Source organism: Mastacembelus armatus, chromosome 15, assembly GCF_900324485.2.
Source record: "Mastacembelus armatus chromosome 15, fMasArm1.2, whole genome shotgun sequence".
Taxonomy (NCBI): domain Eukaryota; kingdom Metazoa; phylum Chordata; class Actinopteri; order Synbranchiformes; family Mastacembelidae; genus Mastacembelus; species Mastacembelus armatus.
Window position 1 is genome coordinate 4,994,448 of NC_046647.1, and position 27,815 is coordinate 5,022,262.

The following is a 27,815-nucleotide window of genomic DNA, read 5'->3' on the forward strand; positions in this document are numbered from 1 at the left end:
GCACAATGGTGGGTTAACACCGTCCGCTGCAGTGGGGACCGCTTCGGCTTGTTTTTCTCCTCCGGAAAGGCGCACGGAAGAAGGGCTGAACATGGGAGTTTAACGGGGCTACTGGGAGAGTGAGCTGGAGGAGGATAGGACGACGGAGAGGCACTCAAGTCCCATTCGAGAACGAACAGAGAGAAGAGGAGGAGGGGGACTCCGGGGAAACGGTCCCGGCGGGACGGAGGGGGGACGCAGTGGAAGGTGTTGTGCTTTATATAGTTTGGAAAAGGACTCAAGATGCTGTTTTTTGTTGCTCGGTTGTGAAGAATAAAATCACGGGATTTAAAGCACGGGGTTCTTGGAGTTGCAGTCGGTCGGCGCCTTTCTGTTTGTGATGGAGTGATCGAAAGAGACGGCGCACGGTAACTTCAGCCTCGCCATGAAATCAGTGTTTTTGAGCCGTTTCTTCATCCTGCTGCCCTGGGTCCTTATTGTGATCATTATGATTGATATCGATAGTAAAAGGACGATCCGGGCTCCAGCAGCCGGTCGGACTGGCAGGGCGCAGAAGGCTGCACGGACCGGTGCACCCGTGGTCGGTGGAGCCCAGAATCAGTCCGCCCTGCCGGTTATTTATGCCATCACTCCCACTTACACCCGTCCGGTGCAGAAAGCGGAGCTGACCCGGTTGGCCCATGCCTTCCGCCAGGTGCCCAGGTTCCACTGGGTCGTAGTGGAAGACTCTACGGCGCGCACAGATCTGGTTGCTCGCTTCTTGGCCCGGTGCGGTGTGCCCTACACGCACCTGCATGTGTTCACTCCCCGCAGGTTCAAGCGCGCCGGGATGCCACGCGCCACCGAACAGAGGAATGTGGCTCTTGCGTGGCTCCGGCAGCACCGGAGCAGGAGGGACGCCGGGGTGGTTTTCTTCGCGGATGACGACAACACCTACAGCCTGGAGCTGTTTGAAGAGGTAACAATCATCCATGCTGTGACGCTCAGCGCTCCAGTGCTCGGCCACGGATCGCTCTAAGCTCCGTTTTACTTGAATACCCTTTAAAATACGATGCCAGCTGAGTGAAAGAAATACTCCGAACATTTCCTTGAGTAAAAGTAATATCACGGGGTAAAATAGGCACATATTACTACTACTATTACTATCTAAAGTTTAATTTATAATTAGGCTGGATGTGAATAATTCAAATTATCAGCAAAATTGACGAAGTGACACTGTATCATCTGAATGAGAAACACATGCATTTACTTACAAATGAGAACTTCATCATAAGTGTTACCAAACCAATCATCCCAAATTCAATATAGTCATGCTGCAGCTTTATTTAGCCCAGTGTCTAGCTCAAATATATATTACAACAGAGTAAATGTTAGACGCTTTTATGCAAGTTTTGGCCTCCAACAAGTGAAGATCAATCACCATGGCTGCACACTGATGCATATAGCATCTGTCCCAGATGTTTCGATTGATGTCACAGAGAGATAATGATGGTATGCACTTTAGGGCCTTTATGGACAGCATCTGCCTTATGAAGGTAAATGGTTTATTTCCCCAGTTCTGAATGTATTTTATCAGATTTATGAAAAATCAACCTTGGGTTTTGTTTCAAATGAACCGAAATGCTAAAATCAAGATCAAAATCTTTGTACTGATGATTGTGCAGACTGGACCCCTGCTTGTTTTAAGAACCACTCCTTTCACCTGAGAGGCAATTGTTAAACCAGTAAATTCTAGCTGCTAAAACTACATGGAGATTTGGCATAGTACATTGCAGTATAGTTTTGCAGTATGTTCACAGCGAGAGTGGGAGTTGAGTGACAAAACAGATAAGGAGTCCAGTAAGGAAGGCTGACTGACGGAAAGGGAGATGACAGGAATGCATGGCAGCCTTCTTGGTGGTTTGCATGTTTTGCTGCAACAGGGTTGCCAGTTCTATTAAATCTTTTTCTCAACCTCCAATACTGTCCAGTTTCTATGATCCACTCTTCAGCAAAGATTTAATAAGGAGAATTGTTTGCTTGAGCTTACTGTCTGTGTGTAGGTATGAGTCTGCGTGAGATTGTTAGAGGTTGAGCGCATGCTGCTATAATGAAATGATATTTATTTATAAGTATTTTTTATGTTTATGTTACCCCGTATTGTATATTGGCAAACTAATACCTTAGTGTAGCTAAGGTCTGTGTCAGTGCAAATATGATCATTTCTTTTTAGATCACTGTTGTTCATCACTTGCTGTTGTACACAGTGCTCTACATGTCAGGTAATTGAGACGTGCCAGAAGCAGTGGTTGAAAGGGCAAAACAATGCTCTTACTTCTTAAATGCACGAGCAATTTGAAAGAATGAATCTGTGATTGCTGATTGCTCGCTCTGATTGCTGCCAATCTGGCTCCAAATCAGAAACTGCTGTAATTTGATCCAATAATGAAATGTTCAGAATGCAAAATATTTGATCTAAACGATTATATATAGCATAGTCTGAAGGAATATCTTATGTCTGATTGTAACACCATGGGGTGATTGATTTAGTGATAAATAAAAAAGCTGGTGATCTTTTTGATGACAATCACATTCACAAATGTGTTCTCCTCTACCTGAACATTTTATTGGCGCCTAACAAGATCAAAAATGTATATTTGCATTGCAGCATGCTGATTTATAAAGCCTCTTTTCTTTTACTTTTGAAAGCAAACTTCACTTAGATTTAAAATCTAATGTGCAAATAGCAGGATAAACCAAGAGCACATTTACACCGAACATTTTTGGTGCCATTTATTTGCACTCGGCAGCCTTCTTTCCTTTTAGCTGGTTTCTTTGCTGTGTGGGAACATTTGGTTTATCAGGACAGACATGTAATAGATTTAAGGCTGCAAAAGCAGATTGATTTCCTTCTCAACAATTACTTTCTCAATCAATCAATTGTTTCACTTACAAAATGTCAGAAAGTAGCAGGAAATGCCCATCACAGTTTCCTAAAGCCCATGATGAAGTCTTGCTAGTGCTTGTTTTGTTCAGCCAAAAACGCTAGAAGTCAATTTACATTCACATGAAACAGCTTTATAAATAACTGAAATGATCAATCAAACCGGTGGCAGAACAATTAGTCAAATAAAAAAAAATACTATAATATTTAGCTGTGAACTGCAGACAAACTGAAGTCTGGGTTGGGGCTCACATGTAGTAATTACATTTCTTCAAAACAAAATATTGTTATTTATGAGAAAATACAGAAATCTGTCATACTTAGCCAAAATGACAGTTAAGCCAGAATCTAGTCAAACTGGACCAAATACAGTCAATCTAAATTCAACAAATCTATTTTATTTTTGTTTGTTTGTTTTTTGCCATGGTGCAGGCTAAAGAAGCCTGACTTGAGGGAATGCTGATTTTAGATTGCTTTTCCCACCATTATAGCTCTAAATACAAATCCTGGGTAAAAATCGTCACTATAGTGAACTGCAGCTGAGTCTGCTCCGACTCACAGTCTTTGTCAGACTCTGTGCCTGTGGCACAGTATAAAGAACATCTGTTTGATTTGTTGATAGCACACTGTCTTCTGTCTGTCCTCTCGCCTATTTCATTACGCAGCTCCTCCTTGCAGGTAATGGCCTGTCATAGAGAGATAATAGGCTGTCATACAGCAGTTATAACCTGCAGAAGCCTGTCTGCAGCCTTTAGACTGATGGCAGAAACTGTGCTTACAATGGATGTAGCGTCGTATAAGAAGCCCTTATATCATCTCAAAAAGAAAAATGATTGCGATCACATCTAGGAAACAAAAATATTATTTCACTTTTGACATATTTTTATAGTGATCTACTGTGAGGTTTTCATAGGATGCCTGCAATGGTTTTGTAAAAAAGGACATTCAAGGACAGGTTTGGATATTTTCTAGTTCATTTCAATACACTACTACCATATGCACGTGACAGGCATCATTGGTCTCCATAGTGGCCATGATGCAGTACCTTTGTGACTACCCTAAGCCCACACTCCCGAGGGACAAAATCCACAGCCCTTGTCCTATTTTATTCCTCTTGCCTGCTGTATCTCTGTATTTCCATAGTGAAACTGTGTATCTTATATTTAGACTGAGGGTGATGGATAATGCAGAAGTTATAAATACAGTTAATAAAGACACAAAGATTTGTATCACCTGAACAAGAATCACTAAAGGCACATTACTGTACACTACTGCAGGTCACATTTATGCACTCAGAGCCCAGTAAACAGTTACAAGTGTAAGTGAAGGAAAATACGCCTAATGATGTAAAAATAATGCTTAACCTCAAACTATTACATGCTGTACAGTGAGTAAAGCATGATCCATTTAATGGATTGGGTAGACTGCAATACTGATGAAAATTAAAATGCTATTTTATCAGACAGGTGTAAGACTCCTCAACAGACAACTAAAACATGTAGCTGAAATCTCTCCTGTGTAGACAGGCCTTATAGTAAGAGCCATATTGCTTCCATGAGACAGACGAGTGATGGTACATCATAATGTGTCCAAATCAAGTGTTTATTTTTCCTAGCAGCAATATGTTGATTGGTTTCAATGGTGTTGTGTTGTGGTAACAAACCCACACACCTCCACGATGGCTCAGCCACTCCGCGTTATTTACGGAAACATCGAGAGCAAAGAGGGAGGATTTTACACCTATGCCTCTTTCACCATACATATGACAGTTTGATAATGTACTATGTTAACCCTATTCTATATATTATGCACTTGCAGACTAGGTACGTTGATGTTCATTTCTCCAGTACTAATTGCATTGCAGTATCCTCTTATGATTGTCTAGAAATACAGAAAGAATAATAGAAATACAGCCTGTATTAAAAACTGTATTTGCAGGTAAATATAGTTTTCCTTTGAATGATTATGCTTCTTAACTTCCAGTGGCTCAGCAAAGTAGATATAATTATAACATGGAGCTGTGTACACCTTCAATTCCCTTAAGCTTGGTGATGCTACAGTAGAATTATCTATCTTCTAATTTATATAATATAAATTTAGAAATGAGCACTGCTAGGCTTATGACTATAATCTTTTGTCAGGGTTAAATCCATATTGATTCAACCACTGATAAAAAAAAAAGTATTTCTCTCTTAACATTTTGAGTTGAACTAATTTTTAATTTTATTAGCTCTTGGCAGGCATTCTTGACCCAGAGATGCCAATTATAAAATGAGGAACTCAAGCTGGGACGCAATCAGACATTCGTCACTCTGGGCTGTTGATTACATGAAAGTAGCTGCTCAGGCTGCTCTGTTCTCCAGTCTACAAACTGCCACAGAGTAATGAGCAAAATGTGTTAGAACTGCCCCCACTTATGAAAGAAACATTGGTACATAGCAAATGTTTAACAAGTCTCCTTACGTTCCTCCTGCTCTAGCGAAGCGGTCTGAGTGAGACGTCAGGTAGAAAAGCAATAAAACGAGGGGAGTCTTCTCCATTTCCACACATTTGACAGATGTCAGATTGGCATGGTTTCTTACGCATGCGACATGTTCCAGCTGACTGGCCACCCAGCACTCAATGGAGTGTCAGAAAATGCAGGAGTGCTCGTTTAATGCGCCTATGCAATTATGTCGTGATGTTTCTAAAGGGGATTTTGCATTTTTGCAAGTCTGTTGCCATCATGAAGAGCTTGCTCAGTTAAGGCTGCATTAACATGGTACAGTGTGTAGTTCAAAGGTTACAGACTTTTCTGTCCCATGAAATTGGACTATAATAATTTCAGAATAATCCCAAAAAGTTGAAGATGCTCATGGTTTCTAAAATATATTCCAGTTAGGGCAAACTGTAGAACAGCATTTAATCCAATGTTGGACAGTAAAGCTCCATTTATACCAAAGATATGGGTCTTGTAATAGCTTAGAAATTCCCTAAACTATTGTGAATGAGGCATCATTGATAGTTTTGGGCTTATTTTAGTAAAATATGTCTCATAGCACAGTGGAAGTACTCTGGTTGAGAGAAAATTAAGGTTGAATTTTATTTTATAGTCGTAAAGAAAAAGTAGTTCCCTGATACTCAGTAATGCAGATTCTTGTTTATTACAACTTGTTTTTTATGCTTATAGTTTTGGGTGTAATTCCTGTTGGTAAGGATAATATAGCACCCAAGTTCATGTCTGTGATCTGGGAAAAGGTTGGCTTCACTAAAAATATATCATATGGGGCAAGACATAATAGCAGTGATGCTTTAAATAGCAAAGTTACAGTATTACTAAAACTGTTTGAGTAACACCTATCCAAACTATATTCACGAAATTGTGAAATAATTTGATGAATTATAAACTTTGTTGTATGAAATCTTTTTGCATGCTGTTTCTTTTGTTAGAACAATATTACATTTTTATTTCTTTGCTCTTATTTCTTTGCTCTGACTGAGCAAACAGCCAAACAGACTCTCTCATGTTTGCCTTGATTGACGAAGACTGCAATGAAAACTAGAATTATAGGTTGAAACAGTGTTTGGGGAAAACAGTGTTGTGAAATAACAACACAGTTTAGAAGTAAAATGAAAACTGCTGGAGTTAAACAGATGACCCGAAATGTGACAAGAAGCAGAACTGCTGAAATTGAATATTTCACTATTTCAAAGTTTTGTCTGCATTTATTCTTACTGAACAGTACAGATACAACATGAAATTACTGACCTGGTGTGACCTGTTGGACCTAAGCAATTTATTTGGTTAAGTAAGAAAGAAATCATGACCAAAGCTCCCAAAATGAGACGTGCATTGTAATAAACCTGTTCTTCTCTAAAATTACTCCTGAATCTCCTCTATGTTGAAGTATAAATTGTTGATCTAAGAAATAAATCCAGTAAGTCCATTATTGGGACCCTAACGAGTCTCAGGTCAGTTTCACAGTGGAGGAAATCATTCAGTCGTAGTTGCGTAACAAGCTGTCTAGAAATTAAGCTGTACTTTTTTTCTCCCCTCTTCTTTCCTGAAAAGCTGACTCTGGGGATGGAGGGTTTTCAGCTGACGGCAGCATGGCAGGCAGAGCTGTTTGATTCAGCTGCAGCAGCCCGTCAGCCAGGCAAGACTGTCGTCAGGCCTTTTTTGAATAATTGAACTCCGCCAGCCCTGAGACTTCTACAGCAGTCACTGTGACTATTTTAGTGAGCAGGTACAGTGGCAAATGCTCTATGCCATAGTGTTACTCAGGGACACCGCTTCTTAAATCACACCACACTGGGTCTAGTGTTCATTTATTACTGTAGTGTGATGGCTTATCAGATTGTGTTGGAAATTCACTGCTGCTGTAATGCAGCTAAGACCTTTTTTTTTTAAAGAATCTGTGGTTAAATTTATTTCCTTGATAATTAAGCGTTTTAAACTGTATTAATGTTTCCTTCAGTCATATGTTATACAGCCAGAAGGGAAGTGAGCTAGTAGTGACTAACAGATGTTCTGTTTTTGAAGGAAATAGTCCAAAGACACACACATGCAAATCTTAAGGATATTTTTGATCAAGCGTTGAAGCAGCAGAATTCAGGCCTGCAGAGAATTGTGGGGTGATGGGGAGGCAGCACAAAAGGGAACTGGTAGGATAAAGGAACCAGGGCAAAATAGGAAATTCAATTTCCTCAAACCCCTATGAGCAATTATCATAATTACATAGTGTAGTGGGAGAAGCGAGTTGTGGGGGTTGAAATGTCAAGGAAGTGAAGCAGAAAGGAGACGAACCTCACTGAGAGAAATTATGTGCAGTCTCGTTGGCGGGAGGATATGGATGGGGAAGAGAGGAAGGTGACGGAAAGGTTGAAGGCTCGTAAGGGGCAATGTAAATGTAAAAGAGGTGTTATGCATCAGCTCTCTGCTTAATTCCACAGATTTTTTTCTGAGGGCAGTTTGACACACTATGCTTTCTACTCCCTCAACAAATCCCCCCTTTTCCCTTGTTCACCACTGTGTAATGCTGGCTGGGATACGTTATTGTTAAACAGCAGCTGTTATTCCGTGATGACACATTTTGTCCTCGGGGCTTTTGACAGGCCAAACTTTTAAATGACATTTTTTTGAAATGTCATTTAAAAGGTTCAAGAACTACGTTATTATTAAACACCACTGATAAAGTTACAGGTCAGATATGTCGACCATACGCCATGTTACCTCTTAACAGGCCATATACTGGTTAGTTTGGTTAGCTACAGTTACACCTGGCAGTTTAATGTCTAACAAATGTAATCTATTTAAGAAGTAGATTGTGAGATGTAAACTGTTTTAACATAGTCATGTGAAAACTTTCTTTAGTGAGCATAATAAAACTGGTTAAGTTTGAGCTCATGAACAGCTGGTGCAACTGTCCCCTGGTGTTTAATAATCTACATATTTATCCACTAATTTAGCATCTTGTTCCATGTAAAACCAACAGATTGGAACCCTCTGAATATCCAATAACCTTGACATATTGTATGTTCGATTGTTTCCATAATAGTAAAATGGGGCAGAACCAGTGTGATGAGTCATTATGCATGTCAGTAACATATTAGCAGAAATCTATCCTTGATCTGCCATTAATGATCCAATCACATCTGTGCTGACATCTGATGAAACAGCAGCTCTTGCCACACACTCAACCTCCCGTCGCTGTATTTCACAGTCTCCTTTAGCATAGTTCAAGGCCTGTTTTGTTTGGCTGTGTTTGGTGTGGTTTGGCCCACAGCATGTACTTACTGTACATACAGCGATTCATAATGAGTGCTAGAGCCTATATAATAAATGTTGGAGTGTAATTGTGGCACCTATTGCAACTTAGCGAACCCATAAATATATGGTGAACTGAGTGATATGCACTCAGTTGTCAGTTTAGTTACACCTAGTGAAAACTAATGCAGTCCTTCTTCATGGACGTGTCAATTTTGCAGTTTCTGTTCAAGGCATTGATTGTTGCAGGTTCAGGTTCATGGTGCTGCTGGTGGGAGGTGTTTCTAATAATTGGCCTGGCCCAAATGATATAAACATGATGGACAAAATATTAGAAACACCTGTGTAACATAGTGTACTGTACCTCAGCACCATCAACAGCTCAATTATGGATGTGTTTAGCTTAATTTAGCTAACAGTCTGGAGTACAGGGGCAAACAGCTGGCATGACTGGGTCCAAAGTAAAAAGCTGTGTATACCAGCAGTACTGAAGATGTCTCTGCACAATGTAGCTTCTATGTTTAACACATCAACAGGTTTTTGGTGTCTATGCAGGCAAAATGCTAGTAATTTTTCTGTGTCCATGTTTAGTTGGTCAGCATATTCTGTCACTTTAGACAGTTGCTTTTCCTGCCACCACTTCTTATGTGAAGCTACGTTAGCACTCAAACCTGTATTTAACAGACAAATATGATGTTGGTGGCCCTCTGATGGACTGGTGACCTGTCCAGGGCATACCCCTGCCTTTAGGATAGGCTCCAGCAGATCCCTGTGACCCTGGTTAGGAATAAGTGGGTATAGATAATGGATGAATGCATGAATATGATGTTGATGTTTGACATTGACATTGTTCTTCTCATGTCAGTCTGGGTTAGAAAACAAATAAACATACCTCCTAAAATGCTGTCTGATTTTTAAATGCTAAAAATAATACAGGCAAACAAAATAAAGAGGGGGATAATGGCGTATGCATTTTTAGAGACAAAAGAAATCAGCCCTCCTGAACTTCTTTTCACGACTTTGTTATTTGAGATTACAAAACCAGTGGCTCTTGCCATACATACTTTGGTTTGTGCACAAGTTTCTTATGAACATATAATAAAATACACATGTAGAAGAATAAAATATACTAACTAATACCATAAAATATACCACAGCTTCATATCACAGTCTGGGTACACATGCACCTTTATCTGTAATGTTTTTTCCCACATAAACCCATAAAGCATTCAACCTGCTCACATATCATGCTTCATTGCATCACAGTTTCACAGCACATCCCCAGCCTAATTTGATTCATTCATTTTCTCCCAGCTCATTTCTTCCCTCCCTTTCTCCAATTGTCCCTGCCATGCATATTAATAACAGACAGATAAAAATACGCTTGATTAAAATCACACCCGGGCCAGCCACCCGAACACTCGTCCCAGTGCGCAAACAACACAATGACGGCTCTTTCTCCAGGGCAGGAATCGGGAAACAAGAGCATCCATAATGGATTTCATATACTTCATCATTAAGAGTCTCTTTGTGTGTACACACAATTCACTTCTCACCTATTTGTTTGCAGTCGAAGGAAGTCAGAGTTGATTACCCGACTGAGCCGCAGCGCTCCCAGACAAAGGGTCCTGGCTGCGAGTCAAATGAAATGTGATTCCTCTCAGCACTGTAATTCTTATCCCCAGCTTTTCTTTTGTTTACTTGTAAATAGTATGCATTCAATGACTGAGCTGCTCATGTGGTAATTTGTCAGGACTTACAGGTTGCTTACAGCACACAGCTGCATCTGAAATTATTTCTCGTGTGGCAAAGATGAATGATTTGTTATCTCAGTGCAACGTCTGCTCTCTAGTGAAGTTATCCATATTGATAATGAAACAGGGGATTTCTTAACACAGGACAGTTGTTATCTTTGCCTCAATTCAACACCCAAATCAAAATATTGGTTATTTATGGATTTGGAAACAGTTTTGGTAGTCACTAATCTGGTGACTGTTGACTTGTGATGTTGTGTGGCTAAGCTTGGACACGTTTTCTCAATTAATTAAACAGGTAGTGTCAATTTTACCAGCAACAGATTCGCACTAAACAAGATTTGTGTCTGCCGTTTTTTTTACATTGTTCATGATTTTGACATAGTTTGGCATGGCAGCTGTTATGGTCTTAGGTTTCTGTTTCCTGTCCGACTTTTATTTTGGTTTTGGAAATTTCCTGTGTTCCTTAGGTTAGTTACAGGTAGCTTGTCTTTCATTAGTTAAATTACTTCCACCTGTGTTTAGTTAGTCTTTTGCTCTGAAGCTACGTATACTCCCTCTTTTCTTTTGTTTGGTGTCGGGGCATTGGTTGTTGTTTTGTGTTCACCTGCCTGTCCAGTTTTTGTCCCCGACAGTGGATACCTGTTTGCCTGCCTGTCCTCCCCAGAGTGGCATTTTGTTCCCGGACAGGGATTTCCTTCTTTTTGTGCCTGACCCCTGGGAGATCCAGGTGTAATAAAATAAACTCTTGTGTCCTGCATTTGGGTCCTACCTCTCTTATCATCCTGCACCGCACCCCTCACCACATAACAGGCAACATATATATATAAGGAAATAAACATAATTTATAGTACAGGCTATAATTTGTTGTCTAGTATGTGTGTGACTCATTTCCTCCCTGACCATCGACAGGTTTTATTAGCATCAAAGACATGGTCAGACTATTCTCTTTAATTCTGTCACTACAAGTCACTGGGATTAACAACGCTTCAACAATAGGTAGATGTTTATTGTGTGTTTTGGGGCCTTGGCTACGCTACTAATCAAAAATTCATGAACTCACACTTACTTGTGAAAGCTAGCATTCATCAAGTTGAAACACAAAATTTAGATAAGTTTGTGCAATAAAGAGAGTTAGCTAAATCTGACTGGGAACAGGTGTACATGTAATATACAAATATCCCATTAGCTTACATGAACTTCTTTAACATTTTTTGTGAAAGGAAAACATCTGTATCTAGGACTTCTGACGTTTTTACAGTGCAGTGAGACAAACAGACTGTAGTTGTCAGAATGGACAGAAATATATTTTGTGTTCAGGGGAAAAACCGGGAAAAGGGCAGTGATACATGTGACGTTTTGTGGTGCATATCATACCAACCCTTGGCTGCACCTGGTACAGTAGTTGCTTGACAACTACTCTGATCCAACCTATCTTTCTCCATATTATTTTTACGCACGCTATTTCTGGCTGATCTGATATATACAACATCTATTGAAAGCCAGTCCATTATGAAAAACAAAGCTCTCTTCTGTTGCTTTTTGAGGTTTCTGCATTTCTGTGTCTCCTTGAAAGTTGTTTTGGGAGTTTGGACTTTTCCTTTTTCAAACTGAGGTATGGCAGGCAGTGTTGTATACAGTAAGTGGGTTTGTCTGGAATCCCAAACATTATGAATTTTGTATTTTTTTTTTTTTTTTCTATTTATTTATCTGTTGATTTGTTTTCTTGTGTGCAGCATTTAGGGCTTGAGAGACTGTGATTTTACCATATATACTATAAATAAAATCACAAACACCTATGAAGTCTGGAATGAGTGACAGGGGCAGGGGCTCGAAGACAAGGTGGAGGGTGGATGGATGGAAGAATACAGCAAAATGGAACTTTATATAAACAACCCATGTTATGATTGTTACTAGTGTGAAATGAATATAAGTTGGAGTTGCGCACTGCTGGTATGTTATATGGGATATATCAGAATATGTTTCATATTTTATATGTTATATGGGATATATCATTAGTCAACTAAACACTCAGGCCAAATCCCCAGTCAACATAGTCATTCATCCATTATCTATACCCGCTTATTCTTAATTAGGGTCACAGGGATCAGCTGGAGCCTATCCCAGCTCTCTTTGGGTCAAAGGCAGGGGTCCACCCTGGACAGGTCACCAGTCCATCACAGGGCCACATAGAGACAAACAACCTCACACACTCACACTCACTCCTATGGGCAATTTAGAGTCACCAATCAACCTGACATACATGTTTTTGGACTGTGGGAGGAAACCAGAGTACCTGGAGAAAACCCACACAAGCACAGGGAGAACATGCAAACTCCACACAGAAAGGCCCCTGATGGGTTTTAAACAGTGCTAACCACTCATCCAAGGTGCTGACCCCCAGTCAGAATATATTTGTGTGAAATTGTATTTATTTGTGTGTCTGTCTGTGCAATTTGTGTTCTTAAAATGGTCTGGATTATTGTGGACTTGGAGCTTCACAAATTTCATTGCAGTGACAATGACTGAGATCAGGCGTGACAACTAACCTGCACCTATTATTTAGGTAAATAGCCTAAACAACTATTGTTCCTTGCTGTAAAAATATGGATTTTTACTCAATTTCAAATGAAAAGTAAGCAGTAACATGCACATGCATGCACACATTTTCCCAAAATAGAAGCTTTTCTGTACAGGGGATTACTCTAGATGTTGTATTGATTTTTTTTTCTTTGACTCCATACTTTCCCAGAATTGTTGCAGTATTTGTGAAGGTTTGAAACTGTGTTGTTCACATTCTGTAACAGTAAACAGGACTTTGACACAACATTTTTTTTCAGATAAAAGTGTAATGTTTTTAACAATAAGAACTCAAAGTGGCAACAGCAGTTTTTCAGGGTGTGTTTGCAGTTCAAAACATGAGATGATTGTAAAATCAATGACTAAAAGATAAAGTGAGCTTCTGGTTTATTCCAGGAATGTCAGCAAAGATAGCTTGGACAACAGCCAGGAGAATCAAACCACTGCTTAGAATTTGGGCATGAAAGGACTTAATGCTCAGTTAAAGTCACAGGTGCCAAGTCAGGATCCTATTTAAACGTATTCACATGGTTCAGCTTAATTCTGAAAGGAAAATTCAATAGGTTTTCTCCTCACTATTAGGTCTGATAGCTGTTTATCATTAATTCAGAATGATCTGTGATCAGCTTTTAATCACTCAAGGACTCTTTTGAAAAAAGCTCAGTTCAGTCATTCACTGCTCTTGTTCTATACAGAAGACACAACATCATTGATGCTCTTTTTTATTCCACACTGATCCTATTTAAAATATATTACAAATATTTTCAGTCTGCCTCCTACATCCTGCAGGTCCCTCTGCTTAAGCTATGGAGACGGTTGGGAGCTAAATAAAAATCAATAACTTACAAAGTTGTCCTGCCTTTCTGAAGCCAAGTCACGCTCCAGCTGCAGTGCAGATTTAGACTTATAGTTACCAAATATTAGGATTTGGTTCATCCTGATAAACAGCTTCTGGCATTAATTCTCCAGATTTGATGCCATTAACCTACTGAAGATATCAAGGGTGCAACAATATGAAATGTAGAAAACAATGGTTTGTGCCTTTTCAACAGTTTCAGTGTTTCTTGTGATATTTGAACATTTTCAAATTAAAATGTGCATAATAAGAGATTGCTAATAAGTAATCAGTTGACATTCACCATATCAATCTGTTTTTTGAACCAAATGTAATCCTTCTTAGCTGTTAATTTGTTTTAGGTGATTTTGAAGTTTTATAGCAGGTCACTGCTATTTGGACATATGACAGGACTCCTTTTTAGGCCCTGTATTGTTCACCGTTTACTGAAGATTGAACATCTGAATTTTGTTTTAACAACAGATACATTTCTAAATAGGGTGAATGTGACTAATTCTGTAAAATCACAATTTCAGTACAAATGTATATGTAACAGTGGTTCTTGTTTGAGGCTCAGTATCAAAAAATGTATGGTTGACTCTATTAAATTAGAAACAGTAAATTAAAAATATCACATGCGACACATTACCATTCATTTAAATTTAAACTAAGGTTCATGCTGTTCTGAAGTTTCATGGACAGTAGACTAAGTATTTGCATATACCTGCTGAGACTGGGTCACAGAATATAAATATTCTGATATCTATGAAACTCCATGAGTTCATTTAAATATCCTATAACAACTGCAACAGAAACTTGGATTATAAAAGTAACCTTTCTCTGAATGTAAAAAGCAATTAATTGTTTTTTTCTCACTTCAGGATTGTTTAAATGTCATTTAAAGACATGCTGCCTCCAATTTTATTCTTTGACTCATTACAGGAGATACCTGTGATACCTGGCACTGCATGCAGATGTAACAACCTTTGGTATTTACTCATATAAAAAGCCCTTGTCTGAAAATTGCATCTTGTGTATTTTGTGGTGTTCTTTGGTTTAAAGTGAACTTGTGGATGCTTCTTAAACTCTAAACTAGACTTCATTAAGAAAAGATTGCTTTTACTATCAACAAAATCCACATAAAAATCAAAACACTTAATCTCTACAACTTTAATTAACAGCCCCCATTCGACCCAAACTTCCCTTTAGTTTACTATTCTTTTTGTGTGTTCTTGTCACATTGGTTGATTTGTCACTGTACCAGCCAACAAGCCAGTGCTGTATGTGTTATGGTGTACAGTGTCCTCAGCCAAGCTTCTCTATGTAAATAAAGGTATAACTGGAAGTTTTGCTGCAAACTTTTTCTGTGCCAGCAGTAATCTGCAGATGGTGGCTGGAAAACCAGCATGTGCTAAAACAGCCACCACCAAGCAGAATAATGTACCATCTGTTGAAACACTGTCACCCCACAGCTTTGTTTGGCTCCCAGCAAACATTTTGACATTGAGTTATTGTTGATAAGAGAGCCTGCACTGATTTTGAAAATGAAAACTGAGACAACATCTGTAGTCAGTGGCTTCCTGCAACAAGACCCATATACAGCATTTTTCTAACCTTAGTTTAAAACTGTTTACAAAGCTTAATAAAACATTTTATCATCCTAAAATATTGTTTTTAAAAGATTGTGCTTGATGAATCTGATACTAAACCTCTGTCTGACACCCTAGATAGAGTCACATTATACACAGATAATTACATAGTCTGGACACACTTCACATATACATAAATTAAAGCAATAACAAGAAGACAGAAAGCAATAAAAATAAAGCTGCCGATGTTGCCTCATACTGTCATATTTAACTCATTAAATGCAGTCTGGATATACTCACCAGCCTTTTGTCTGAGACAGATGCCATTTTACTACGCTGACATCTTATTTCTTTCCTCAGACATGAGCACAAATGCTGTACCTGATTGGTTGAATGACTCACTGAGTTGTCATTGGTGTTTGGTTCTGAGCAAGTGTGATAATAAATGTTTCTAAACCAGCAAAGCCAATTTCTGAAACAGTTTTTTTTTTTAAATGGCACTGAGCTCCTGATCAGATGACAATGTGCTGTGTGAACAATGTCAATCATCGTTCCCAAACCAGAGATAATTATCGCACAAACCTACAGTTCTGTACAGATCTAAAAGCAGTTTCAGCATCTTTCAACAAAGTTTTATTTACTGCCTCTTGTTTCAATCTCACCACTCACAGAGATCCAGCAGCAGCAGACAAAAAAGCCTGCTGTACGTACTTAGCACCACACAACAAGGCCATATGGCAGATGTGTGCGTCAGCTTTGTGTACAGTGCCTCCATGCAGCTAATCGCTGCAGCTTTAAATAGCCATTATGCATTTATTAGGATTTATCCAATACAGCTTCTGATTGCTCTTCATTCATTTACAGTGGATGTTTGTTTACAGCATGTATGGACAAAACATTGACTGAACACACATTGTAACATATAATGGCATAATCAAGAATTGAAACTTAATGCTTTGTTTATGGCATTGGTTATTGTCATATTGTGGATATTGTCACTTTCAGTGCAAAGTTAATGGCAGGTTGGCATTACCCATGCAGGCATGTATCATTCTTAGGTGCAAATAAATCTGCTTGGTGGATTGCATTGCACTTATATGTGGTTAACTGACTCTGCTTATGAAAGTCAAACGCTCTTTAACCTGAATTTAACTACATTTGTTTGTTTTTACATTTGTTCTTCTCTTCATTCGGTTTTTTCAATGTAACAGAATTTTATGGAGGTTTTGTTATGTGGGAGACATGACCTTTCTGGAGACTTTGCTGCAAAAATAAATAAATAAGAAAAAAAAAACATTTAGCAAAGATGCTTGTAAAAACAATAATGCTCTCTGCAAGTGTTTGAAAATGAAGACTAAAGCGCTAAAGACAATGAGATGCCTGTTCAGCAATTTGTGCTACTTTTCTGTTTATAGCATATTAAGTATGTGTATGTAGACTCTAAAGTCCAAATCAAATATTGGTCTTCAAAGTCATTCAGACTGAGCCACTGTAAGTCCTGCTAAAGTTTCTGAATGTTTGCATATCCACAAAATCTGCTTCCATTTTACTTCTCTCTTGTAATGTCTCAACTGTACTGAGCTTTGAGGAGCAGAACTAGGGAACCAGGGGATCATTAGCAGTCGAACTGTGACTTAACTGCTAAGCCAAAATAACGATTGTGCTCTAGGAATGATCTGGGAACAATCAACACACGAAGTTTCTCTGTCTTCCTCTTTCTCTGCTTTTCTTTTTATCTGTGGTTTTACAAAGCAGAGAAGCCAGAGTGTTTGAAAAATGACCTAGTGAGGAAGGCAGACAACAGCAAAAGGGAACCCAAAGGGGGAAGGGTTTTAGTATCACACAGGCAAACTCAAGGGGCTGCAGTATTAACAAGAGACGGGCTCCTAAGCTGCTGCCATCTTTCAGTGATCTGGGCAGAAGAAGACAAATAAAAAGGAATCAAGAGGGGAAAGAGACGAGACGATGGTCACTGTACTTTGAGGTGGAAGTCAGGATGGACACTAACTAAATGTTGACTGAATCCACCTCGCTTCATTCTGTTGAATCTAAAGATAAGGTCACTTAGCGTCATGTTGTTTACTGGAAGATGAATAAGTTACAGTTATCATCTTAGAGACTTTGATAGGAATAGTAAATTATTTCCTGTCTCTTACCTCATTGCTGTAACACAACAGGGGGTCAGACTATTTCTGTCTCATGAAAATGTTCATATTTGCTGACCTAAACTCCTTTCCTCTGCTTAAAGAGAACTCCTGCCAATATTCCTGAAGCAAATTAACATGATCAGAGTGAGGTTTGCCAGGTTTGATGCTATATGGTACTATTACTGCACTGAGAACAATGTATTTAACAAAAACAAGTCCCAGGGATAGAGACTAGGTTTCTCATATAGGTCACGCTTTAGATGAAATTTTATGTGTTGATTTAGAATATTTTAGAGTATTTTGGTCTTTGGATGGAAGTATTAGGATGTTCATGACGATAGGTACTTTAAACATCTAAAAATATACATTATGCTAGATTTTGAATCTCTTTCTTTATTTTTCTATGAGAGTCGCTGGTCTGAGTGTTTCAAATGAACAGCTTGAACTTGTCATAAAAGGCAAGTTTCTTCTTGTAACAGTAGAACGAAGAATTTCACTCCACAAGAGCTTCAAGGACCAAAAATAATCAATTCAATTCAATTCAATTCAAAATTCATCAAAATGGAGAATCAGTAGGAACCCTGAGCTTGTTTCTCTGCAACGAGATGGTCCCACCTTGGGGTGACGGGAGACAATGACACCTGAACTGTGTTACTTCTGTCCAGTCTGCTCCTTAACTTTGTTTGGGTTGCCGTTCCATGAATGTGCAGCATTTCTCTCTGGCATGTGTTTTTGGTATTTGCAGCGTATGGCCTTGTCGGCCACTGTAGCTTTAAGGTGTGAAGAAGCTTGATCATGAAGGACTTTGTATATGAAGAGAAGGATTTTACAGGGAACCAATGAAGTGAAGCTAGTATAGGAGAAATGTGTTCTCTCTTGCTAGTTCCTTTCAAAACTCTAGCTGCAGTATTCTGGATTAACTGGAGGCTTTTTATCAAGTTAATGGTATACAAAATCATCACGGTTCCTGATAATAATGAGTTACAGTAATCCAGCCTTGAGGTAACAAATACATGGACTATTTTTTCTGGATAATTTTGAGACAGGTTGTTCCTAATTTTGGTAATGTTAATTAAGTGAAAGAAGGCAGCCCTAGAGATTTGTTCTTATGTGTGAGTTAAGGGACATATCTTGGTCAAAAATAACTCTGTTTTCTATGAATTTAAAAGTGGAAAGTTACTGGTCATTCAGATCTTTATGTCCTTAAGACATGCCTGACGTCTGGCTAACTAGTTTGTTTCACCAGGTTTCATAGATTGATACAGCTGAGCGCCATCTACATAGCGATGGTAATTAATAGAGTCCCAATAACATTGCCTAAGGGAAGCGTGTATAAATTGAAGAGAATCAGTCCTAGCACAGAGCCTTGTGGAACTCTGTGTTTGCTGTTTTTTCCTGTGTTGATTGCTTTTAATGCTATAGATGTGTCCTAGCAACTGATTTGCACATTCACACACAAATGTAGGGGCCACATGGACTCACTTCATAGCCACATGGACTCAGTTTTTCATAATCCTCAATTTATCAGTTTCCTACATGGACATGGAAGTTTTTCCTCTCTGGGGTGGAAACTGTACTTGCAAATGAAACATGGGAAATTTGACAGTACACTTTGACAGTCCAAACTAAAGGTATGGTGGTCAGGGGAGAAAGTCTGAAAGTTCAGCTGTTCCAGTCTATAAGATATATAGATAGTGTTCTTTATTTCACATTTCTTTATTTCAAGTCCCGTTCCATTATAAATCCTGTTGGTGTGTCATGGACTTCCCATTTGCTGGTACTTTCAGTTTCACTAATGGCTTTTATGGCCTTTATGGCCTAATGGTTCTCATCGAGAGACAGTCAACTTGAATGACGGGGTGCTAGGTTGCTAACTGTTATATGCAATCTTTGTGCCATCTTCTCTCCTACACTTGATTGTGTGTTATTTGATGCTAAACAATTGCATACACGTGCATGCTGAGTGCTTAGCATGCTAGGATTGTGATTAGCCTGGTGTATAATCAATATTCTTTGCTCGGTGTAAAGTTTCTTTCCTGCATGTGCTCTCCCTCACTCACTCTCTCTGTCTACTAAGGTGTCACAAACATCCACACTTTAATTGTGAGATCTCTGTGTTCAGAGTTAAAGAGAAATCTGCTACAAGGTCAAGCCACAACTTGAATCTTCTTTTCGATCCCGGAATTTCTTATTAGCTCCCATACCTGGTAAGATACTAGTTCTCTGAGCAGGGCTGATGAAACCCAATAGAGAAAACACAATGCTGATGGAGGTGTCCTTGTTCTTCTTGTCACAATACAGCTCACTCTTCCTGTATGTTTGGACTTGTTGTCTTGATGCAGAATATATTTGGGAGTAGTCAGACACATACCTGACTTACTCCATGATGGATATAAAACAACTAAAGTCCCACAGATGTTAGTGTTTCTGTAATGCTTTATTTTTCATGGATCCCTACTTAAACTAAGTGTTGTGAAATGCACATGTGGTGGACTGGTGTGTCAGAAAACAAAATCATGCAGAAAAACAGTATAGAAATCTCACTCAGTTTATTTGAGATATGTGAGTTTGGTCATGGACATGTTGGTTTTCTTGTTTGCTGCACTAGACTCGTGCTGCAGTCGATAGTGACTTGCAGCTTTCAGCATGGTCATAACAGTGTTTTAGATTTGCCTTCTTTGCAGCTATGTCTACACCGTCTACACTGCTTCTGTTAATGAGATCTGGCAAGGCTCAGTATGCATTTTGCTAGAGGCAGACATCATTTAATTAGGCTGGTAGATTGACAATTCTCTCTATTACTAATACAACAGCATTAAGCCGATTGGACAAACACACCACTCAATGAGCTTGACATTTGTCAAGTTAGAAAATTATGTCAGAAATGTCAAATTTCTCCAGACTTATTTGAAAACAAATACATTCTGTTTGAGATATACCTTCTGTAGAGTAGTTTTGTTTTTCCTCCAGGCACGTATTTTCTGTCATGCAACCAGTACTCCAGCATTGCTTGGAAGTTTTGGAACAGAACTGTAAATCCTCTCTATAGATTGTGCCACACATAGTTTACTGTTGCTTTAAAAGCTGGAGCTAAACTCAGCGGGTTGTCTTTCTGTTGTTTTGTCTCAAGTGCTTGGCTGGAAGCTGCTTGGGTGAGCAATGAGGAGCAGTGTCTGAATAAATGGGCTCCAGGGCGATCTAAGGTTGGAAAAAAAAAGAATCACACACATGATCATCCTAAGGATAAGTGGGTTCAGCTAATACGCTGATACGTATCCACACAAAATGACAAGATACAGATATCTCATACGCTAACACAAAAACCTCTGGCCTGACGCAGTTCATATTCTCTCTCCACTTTCTCTGTCTTTTATCTCGCTTTCTCCGTCTCATTTCTCCTTGCACTGCTTCCAGCTGTGTGCAAATTCATTCACTGTGAAAATGGAAGGCAGCTTGCACAGTTTCATTTAGTCTTCTATTCAGTTATCCACAGTCTGTCCATGCTGCTCTCCCTCACATTTCAGATAAAATTAAAGATCTCTGATCATTCATGCAAGATGACACACAAGTAATTCTTTTATAGATTTAAATATTTCATTTTATGCTTTTAAATGAATTAATTTTAAACATGTACATGTAAATCAACTGTACACAAGGAAATACAAAACAGCTAAAATAGAGCTACACTGTTGTAGTTTAATGGTAGTGATATTCTGATTATAATTCATATAACTGAATTAGTCTATGTCTTGAATGTCTCTATCTGCATGGTTCAGTCCATAATATCTCTCCAACTGTGCCTTAGATATATGAGGTTTAGTTGATCTATTGCCAATATACATAGAGAACACATTACAGGTTATTCCACTGGTTTTGGCTTTTGAAAAACTGTACAGAGCCCTAGCCAAATTAATAAATGTGTCACCAAAGCCAAATCCCTATACAGAACTTTGAATAAATATGGGCACTCAAGGCCTTTTTGGCACTGGTGTATTTTATTTTCATTAGCATTATGGATTACATTAAAACATATTAGATTATTGGAAGATCACTTATTATTTCTGATCTAATCTTGATTGATCCTGTAAGGGGAGGTGGTTTTCCTGTCTCTCTGAGTCTGAAGGCCTGTCCTGGCATACCAAGTACATGGGCTGTCTGGGACCATTCTTGTCTAGGACCGTTCAGAGTATAAAAGGTGATTTTCTTTTCCTTCAGAGCTTTAAGAGCTGGAATCATCGGCTTGCACTAGCTTGCAAAATGTGGACTTGTGTTTGAGAATAGTTTTTTTTCTGTGCATTACAGACAACTAGTTCTGGCAAGTTGCAGGATTTTTTTTCTTAGTTGTGTCATGTTACATTTTCTCTCTGCAAATCAAAACTGAGTCCTAGTCAGAGGTCCATTCTGTAAAGGTCGGTAGAAAATTTATTGTCCAGAAATAAAACTCTGTGTGAACATTGCTTTTTGAGCCAGTTCAGTGGATAAACTAACAGGCTAGGTGTGTCACGTGACTCCTCAGTCCAATTTGCTTCTACTTGCACTGTAATTGGCATTAACTGAACATGGATTTAACACATCAGAAAAACTTAGGCAGCTTTTTACTTGACTGGGCTGCAGCAAGTGGGTCCAACTAGCTGAATGTGTTTCTGTACTGTACATAATAACCAAACTAACTTTTTTCTTTTCTACTGTCTGCAGATGCGGAGCACTCGAGGTGTATCTGTTTGGCCAGTGGGATTTGTAGGTGGCAGAGCATATGAGCGCCCTCTGGTGGCTGGGGGTAAAGTTGTGGGCTGGTACACTGGTTGGAGACCGGACCGACCTTTCGCCACCGACATGGCAGGTGAGGGGCAGTTCCATTGGCAATACAGCTTATTCTGTGGAGGTGGGGCTTTAGCCAATCACCAGCAGGTGAGGCACACCCTGTACAGATTCAATTCAATTCAATTTTATTTGTATAGCGCCAAATCACAATACAAATCATCTCAAGGCACTTTACAAACACTAAAACTAAAAACCCAACAATTCCCTTATGAGCAAGCACTTGGCGACAGTGGAGAGGAAAAAACTCCCTTTAACGGAAGAAAAAAAAACCTCCAGCAGAACCGGGCTCAGTTTGGGCGGCCATCTGCCTCGACCGGTTGGGGTGAGTGGATAGAGCAGAGAGAAAAGAACAGCAACAATAAACAACAAATAGACACTGCAAGTTGGTGGGGCCAGTAACTGCACATCAGCGATAAACAGCTCCAGGACCAGGGACACCTGCAGAAGGTACAGAGAGAGAGAGAGAGAGAGAGAGGGAGGGAGAGAGCACAAACTAGGGGAGAGAGAGAGCACAAGGTTAGTAACATTCAATGGTGGAATATACATGAGGTGGGAGAGAGGGGGGGGGGGGGGGTTAGGGTAGGGGAGCTCAGTGCACCGATGGTCCTCGGGCAGTCTAGGCCTATAGCAGCATAACTAACTAAGGGATGGTTCAGGGTTGCCTGAAGCCAGCCCTAACTATATGCTTTGTCAAAGAGGAAGGTTTTAAGTCTAGCCTTAAAAGTACAGAGAGTGTCTGCCTCCTGAACCCAGTCTGAGAGCTGGTTCCACAGGAGAGGAGCTTGATAGCTAAAGGCTCTGCCTCCCATTCTGCTTTTGAGAACTCTGGGAACCACAAGTAGGCCTGCACTCTGAGAGCGAAGTGGTCCATTGGGATAATATGGTACTATGAGGTCTTTAAGGTATGAAAAAGCTTGATTATGAAGGGATTTGTATGTGAGAAGAAGGATTTTAAATTCTATTCTATATTTTACAGGGAGCCAATGAAGAGAAGCCAATATAGGAGAAATATGATCTCTCTTGCTAGTTCCTGTCAGGACTCTGGCTGCGGCATTCTGGATTAATTGGAGGCTTTTTATTAAGATATTAGGACATCCAGATAGTAATGAGTTACAGTAATCTAGCCTTGAGGAAACAAACGCATGGACTAGTTTTTCTGCATCATTTTGAGACAGGATGTTCCTAATTTTGGAAATGTTGCGCAGGTGAAAGAATGCAGTTCTAGAAATTTGTTTTATGTGTGAGTTAAAGGACATGTCCTGGTCAAAAATAACTCCAAGGTTTTTTACAGTAGTGCTGGAGGCCAGGGCTATGCCATCTAGAGTAGCTATAATTTTAGAAAAGTTATTTCTGAGATTTTTAGGCCCAAATATAATGACTTCTGTTTTCTCCGAGTTTAAAAGTAAAAAGTTACTGGTCATCCAAGCCTTTATGTCAGTTAGACAGGCTTGAAGTCTGGTTAACTGGTTTGTGTTAACAGGTTTAATAGATAGATATAACTGAGTGTCATCCGCATAGCAGTGGTAATTAATAGAGTGCTTCCTAATGATATATCCTAAAGGAAGCATGTACAGGGTGAACAGAATCGGTCCTAGCACAGAACCTTGTGGAACTCCATAACTAACTTTTGTTCGTGTGGAAGGTTCATCATGGACATGAACAAACTGGAATCTGTCCGATAAATAGGATTGGAACCACTTTAATGCCGTTCCTCTGATACCAATCACATGCTCCAGTCTCTGTAATAAGATGTTGTGGTCAATGCCACAATGCTGCACTAAGGTCTAGGAGGACAAGTATCGAAACAAGTCCATTATCTGAGGCTAAGAGAAGATCGTTGGTAACTTTCAACAGTGCTGTTTCTGTACTATAATGTGCTCTAAATCCTGATTGGAAATCTTCAAATAGTTCATTCCTGTGTAAGTGGTCTGATAGCTGCTTAGCAACAGCTTTTTCTAGGATTTTAGAAATAAATGGCAGGTTGGATATTGGTCTATAATTAGCCAAGACACCTGGATCAAGACTAGGCTTTTTGAGTAAAGGTTTGATTACTGCAGTCTTAAAGGCCTGTGGTACGTAGCCTGATACTAGAGATAAATTTACCAAGTCCAATAAAGATGAGTTCATTAATGGCAGGGTGCCTTTAAGCAGTCTAGTCGGGATGGGGTCTAAGAGACACGTTGATGATTTCGATGAAGCAACTACTGATGTAAATTCAGAGAGATCTATAGGAGAGAAGCAGTCTAAACATAACTGAGGTCCTACAGATGATTCAAGAGCTACTGTAGTAAAAGATTCATTTATTGCAGGTATAGGAAGCATCTGCTGAATTTTATCTCTAATAGTTGTGATTTTATTTGTAAAGAAACTCATAAATTCATCACTGCTGAGAGCTAAGGGAACACTGGGCTCAACGGAGCTGTGACTTTTTGTCAGCCTGGCTACAGTGCTGAAAAGAAACCTGGGATTGTTCTTATTTTCCTCTATTAGTGATGAATAGTATGCAGTTCTGGCTTTACGGAGAGCTTTTTTATATGTTAGTAGACTGTTTTTCCAGGCTAGAAAAATTTCCTCTAAGTTTGTGGAACGCCACTTCCTTTCCAGCCTTCGTGATGCCTGCTTTAAGGTACGAACATGTAAATTATACCATGGGGCTAGTCTTCTCTGAATCACTAACTTCTTTTTCAGAGGGGCTACAGAATCAAGCGTTTCACGCAGTGAGGTTACAGCGCTGTCAACAACATGATCAATTTGGTAGGGAGTAGGATTAAGGCAGCTGCCCTCCACTATGTTTATACTTGGCATAGATGCAAATAAAGATGGAATCATTTTCTTAAATTTATTAACAGCGTTGTCGGATAAACATCTGCTGTAGTGGAATTTTCTTCCAGACGCTGCATGATCCATCATTTTAAATTCGAAAGTTATTAAAGAATGATCTGACAAAACAGGATTTGGGGGAAAAATTATTAATGTTCAATTTTGATGCCATAGGTCAGAACAAGATCAAGGGTGTGATTAAAACAGTGGGTGGGTTTATTAACGTTTTGAATGAAACCAATTGAATCTAATATAGAATTAAATGCAATGCTGAGGATGTTATTTTCAACATCTACATGAATGTTAAAATCTCCCACTATAATGACTTTATCTGATCTAAGCACTAAATCAGACAGGAAGTCAGGGAATTCAGTTAAAAACTCTGAGTAAGGAACAGGTGGACGGTACACAATGACAAGTAGAACTGGTTTTTGTGTTTTCCAGTTTGTATGTGAGAGACTAAGAGTGAGGCTTTCAAATGAGTTATAACTGTTCTGAGGATGAAAGTTTAATAATAAGTTTGACTGGAAGATTGCAGCTACTCCTCCACCTCGACCTGTGCTTCGAGGAACATGATAATTTTTATGACTGAGGGGGGTTGATTCATTCAGACTGACATATTCATCCTGCTGTAACCAGGTTTCAGTAAGATAAAGTAGGTCAATTTGGTGATCAGTTATCAAATCATTTACTAACAGAGATTTAGAAGAAAGGGACCTAATATTTAATAATCCACATTTGACAGTTCTGTTTTTCTGTTCAATAAGAGGAGTGGTCTTAATTTTTATTAAGTTTTTATGAATAACTCCTCTTCTGTTAACTTCTGATTTATTTGATTTATATGTTCGAGGGGCAGACACAGTCTCTATGTGGTTTGAAGGGGGCGGCGGCTCTAAGGAAACTGCAGAGAAGCGTTTTAGACTGAGTCTCTGCATCCCGGTCCCCACCCTGGATTGTCAGGCTTTAGGTCGGCTAAGAAACTCGGCCAAATTCCTAGAGATGAGAGCTGCACCATTCAAAGTGGGATGGATTCCATCTCTCGCTATCAGACCGGGTTTTCCCCAGAAAGTGGCCCAATTGTCTATGAAGCCCACATCGTTTGCTGGACACCACCTAGACAGCCAGCGACGGAACGACGACATGCGGCTAAACATGTCATCGCTGGTCAGATTGGGGAGGGGTCCAGAGAAAACTACGGAGTCCGACATTAATTTAGCAAAGTTACACACCGACTCAACATTAATTTTAGTGACCTCCGATTGGCGTAATCGGGTGTCATTGCTGCCGACGTGAATAATAATTTTCCCATATTTACGATTAGCCTTAGCCAGCAGCTTCAGATTTGACTCGATGTCGCCCGCTCTGGCCCCAGGAAACATTTGACTATGGTCGCTGGTGTCTCTATTTTCACGTTCCTGACTATGGAATCGCCAATTATCAGAGTCGGTTTCTCAGCGGGTGTGTCGCTGAGCGGGGAAAATCTATTAGAAACGTGAACAGGCAGGTGATGAGCCGTGGGCTTCTGCTTAGGAGTACGTTTCCGTCGGACCGTCGCCCAGGCTAATTCTCCGGGTTGCTCCGGAGCTGCCCTTGGACCGCTAACAGACCCTGAGCTCGGTGGCTCCACACCAGCTAACGGGGCTAGGCTAGCTGGCTTTTGTTCGAAGGTGCGGAGCCGCGCTTCCAAATCAGTGATCCTCGCCTCCAAGGCTAACAGAACCTTACACTTATTACAGGTATCATTATCGCTAAAGGAGGCAGAGGAATAACTAAACATGTGGCACACCGAGCAAGAAAGAGAGAGAGAGGGAGAGGCCATGTTAGCAAGCTAACTAGCTAGCTAAGCTAACCGGTAGGCCAACGAGCGCTAAGTCAGGAAATAGCAACAAACACCGGTCAAAACAGAAAGGTACCCGACCAGCACCGGAATGCAGCAGCCAGTGAACCGTTCAAAGTCTAGCCGGTTCCCAGGTGTGCCAAACCACAGCTAGTCTGCCGCCAGTCTGCAGACGAACCACACAACACACACAACACGACACGCCTGCAAGACAAAAGTGATTCGCTTACCCGGATGTTCAGCTACTCACCTCAGAACTCTTAGATCACCAGTCTACCACAGGACTGACCCATAAAGACAAACATTCACACCTATGGGCAATTTCAAATCCTGAGTGGGAGTTCACAGACCTATAAACAGACATGAATTGAAAATATGTTGCCAATAGAAGATAACACTGAATGCTTTCACTACCTTTTACTCTCCATAATAAAGTATCTCAGATATATCTCAGATATAAACTGAAATTATTTTCAGTCAGCTGGATGCTTTTCTTGCTTCTTTTCAGGTAAGATTCAATAGATTTCTGGTACTGGAAGAAACTTAATAAAATATCTACGTATGTATATTTGTACAGTGTATGACCTTGTTCATATGCTGGTTTGGTTTGGTTACTCTTTGCTGAGTTTTATTTAAAACAGCAGGGCTGTTTAAAAATGTGTTTTAACTGAGCACAACATGGAGTTTGTGTTAAATTAGAACTAAAAATGATTGAAACTGTGTGAAATGTAGAAAACTCAGTGAAAGTTTATTGTCCTCTTTT

At 39.6% G+C, this 27,815-nt stretch overlaps 1 protein-coding gene across 1 annotated transcript in view; it reads left to right on the forward strand.

The window, feature by feature from the left end:
• The first annotated feature begins 424 nt into the window (after window positions 1–424).
• The window catches only part of b3gat2 (beta-1,3-glucuronyltransferase 2 (glucuronosyltransferase S)), a 45,583-nt gene continuing 18,192 nt past the window's right edge, over window positions 425–27,815 (forward strand). The window contains exons 1-2 of the mRNA XM_026309659.1: window positions 425–958; window positions 22,270–22,414. Of these exons, the coding sequence (XP_026165444.1) occupies window positions 425–958; window positions 22,270–22,414 (679 nt within the window). The remainder of the gene's footprint in view (window positions 959–22,269; window positions 22,415–27,815) is intronic.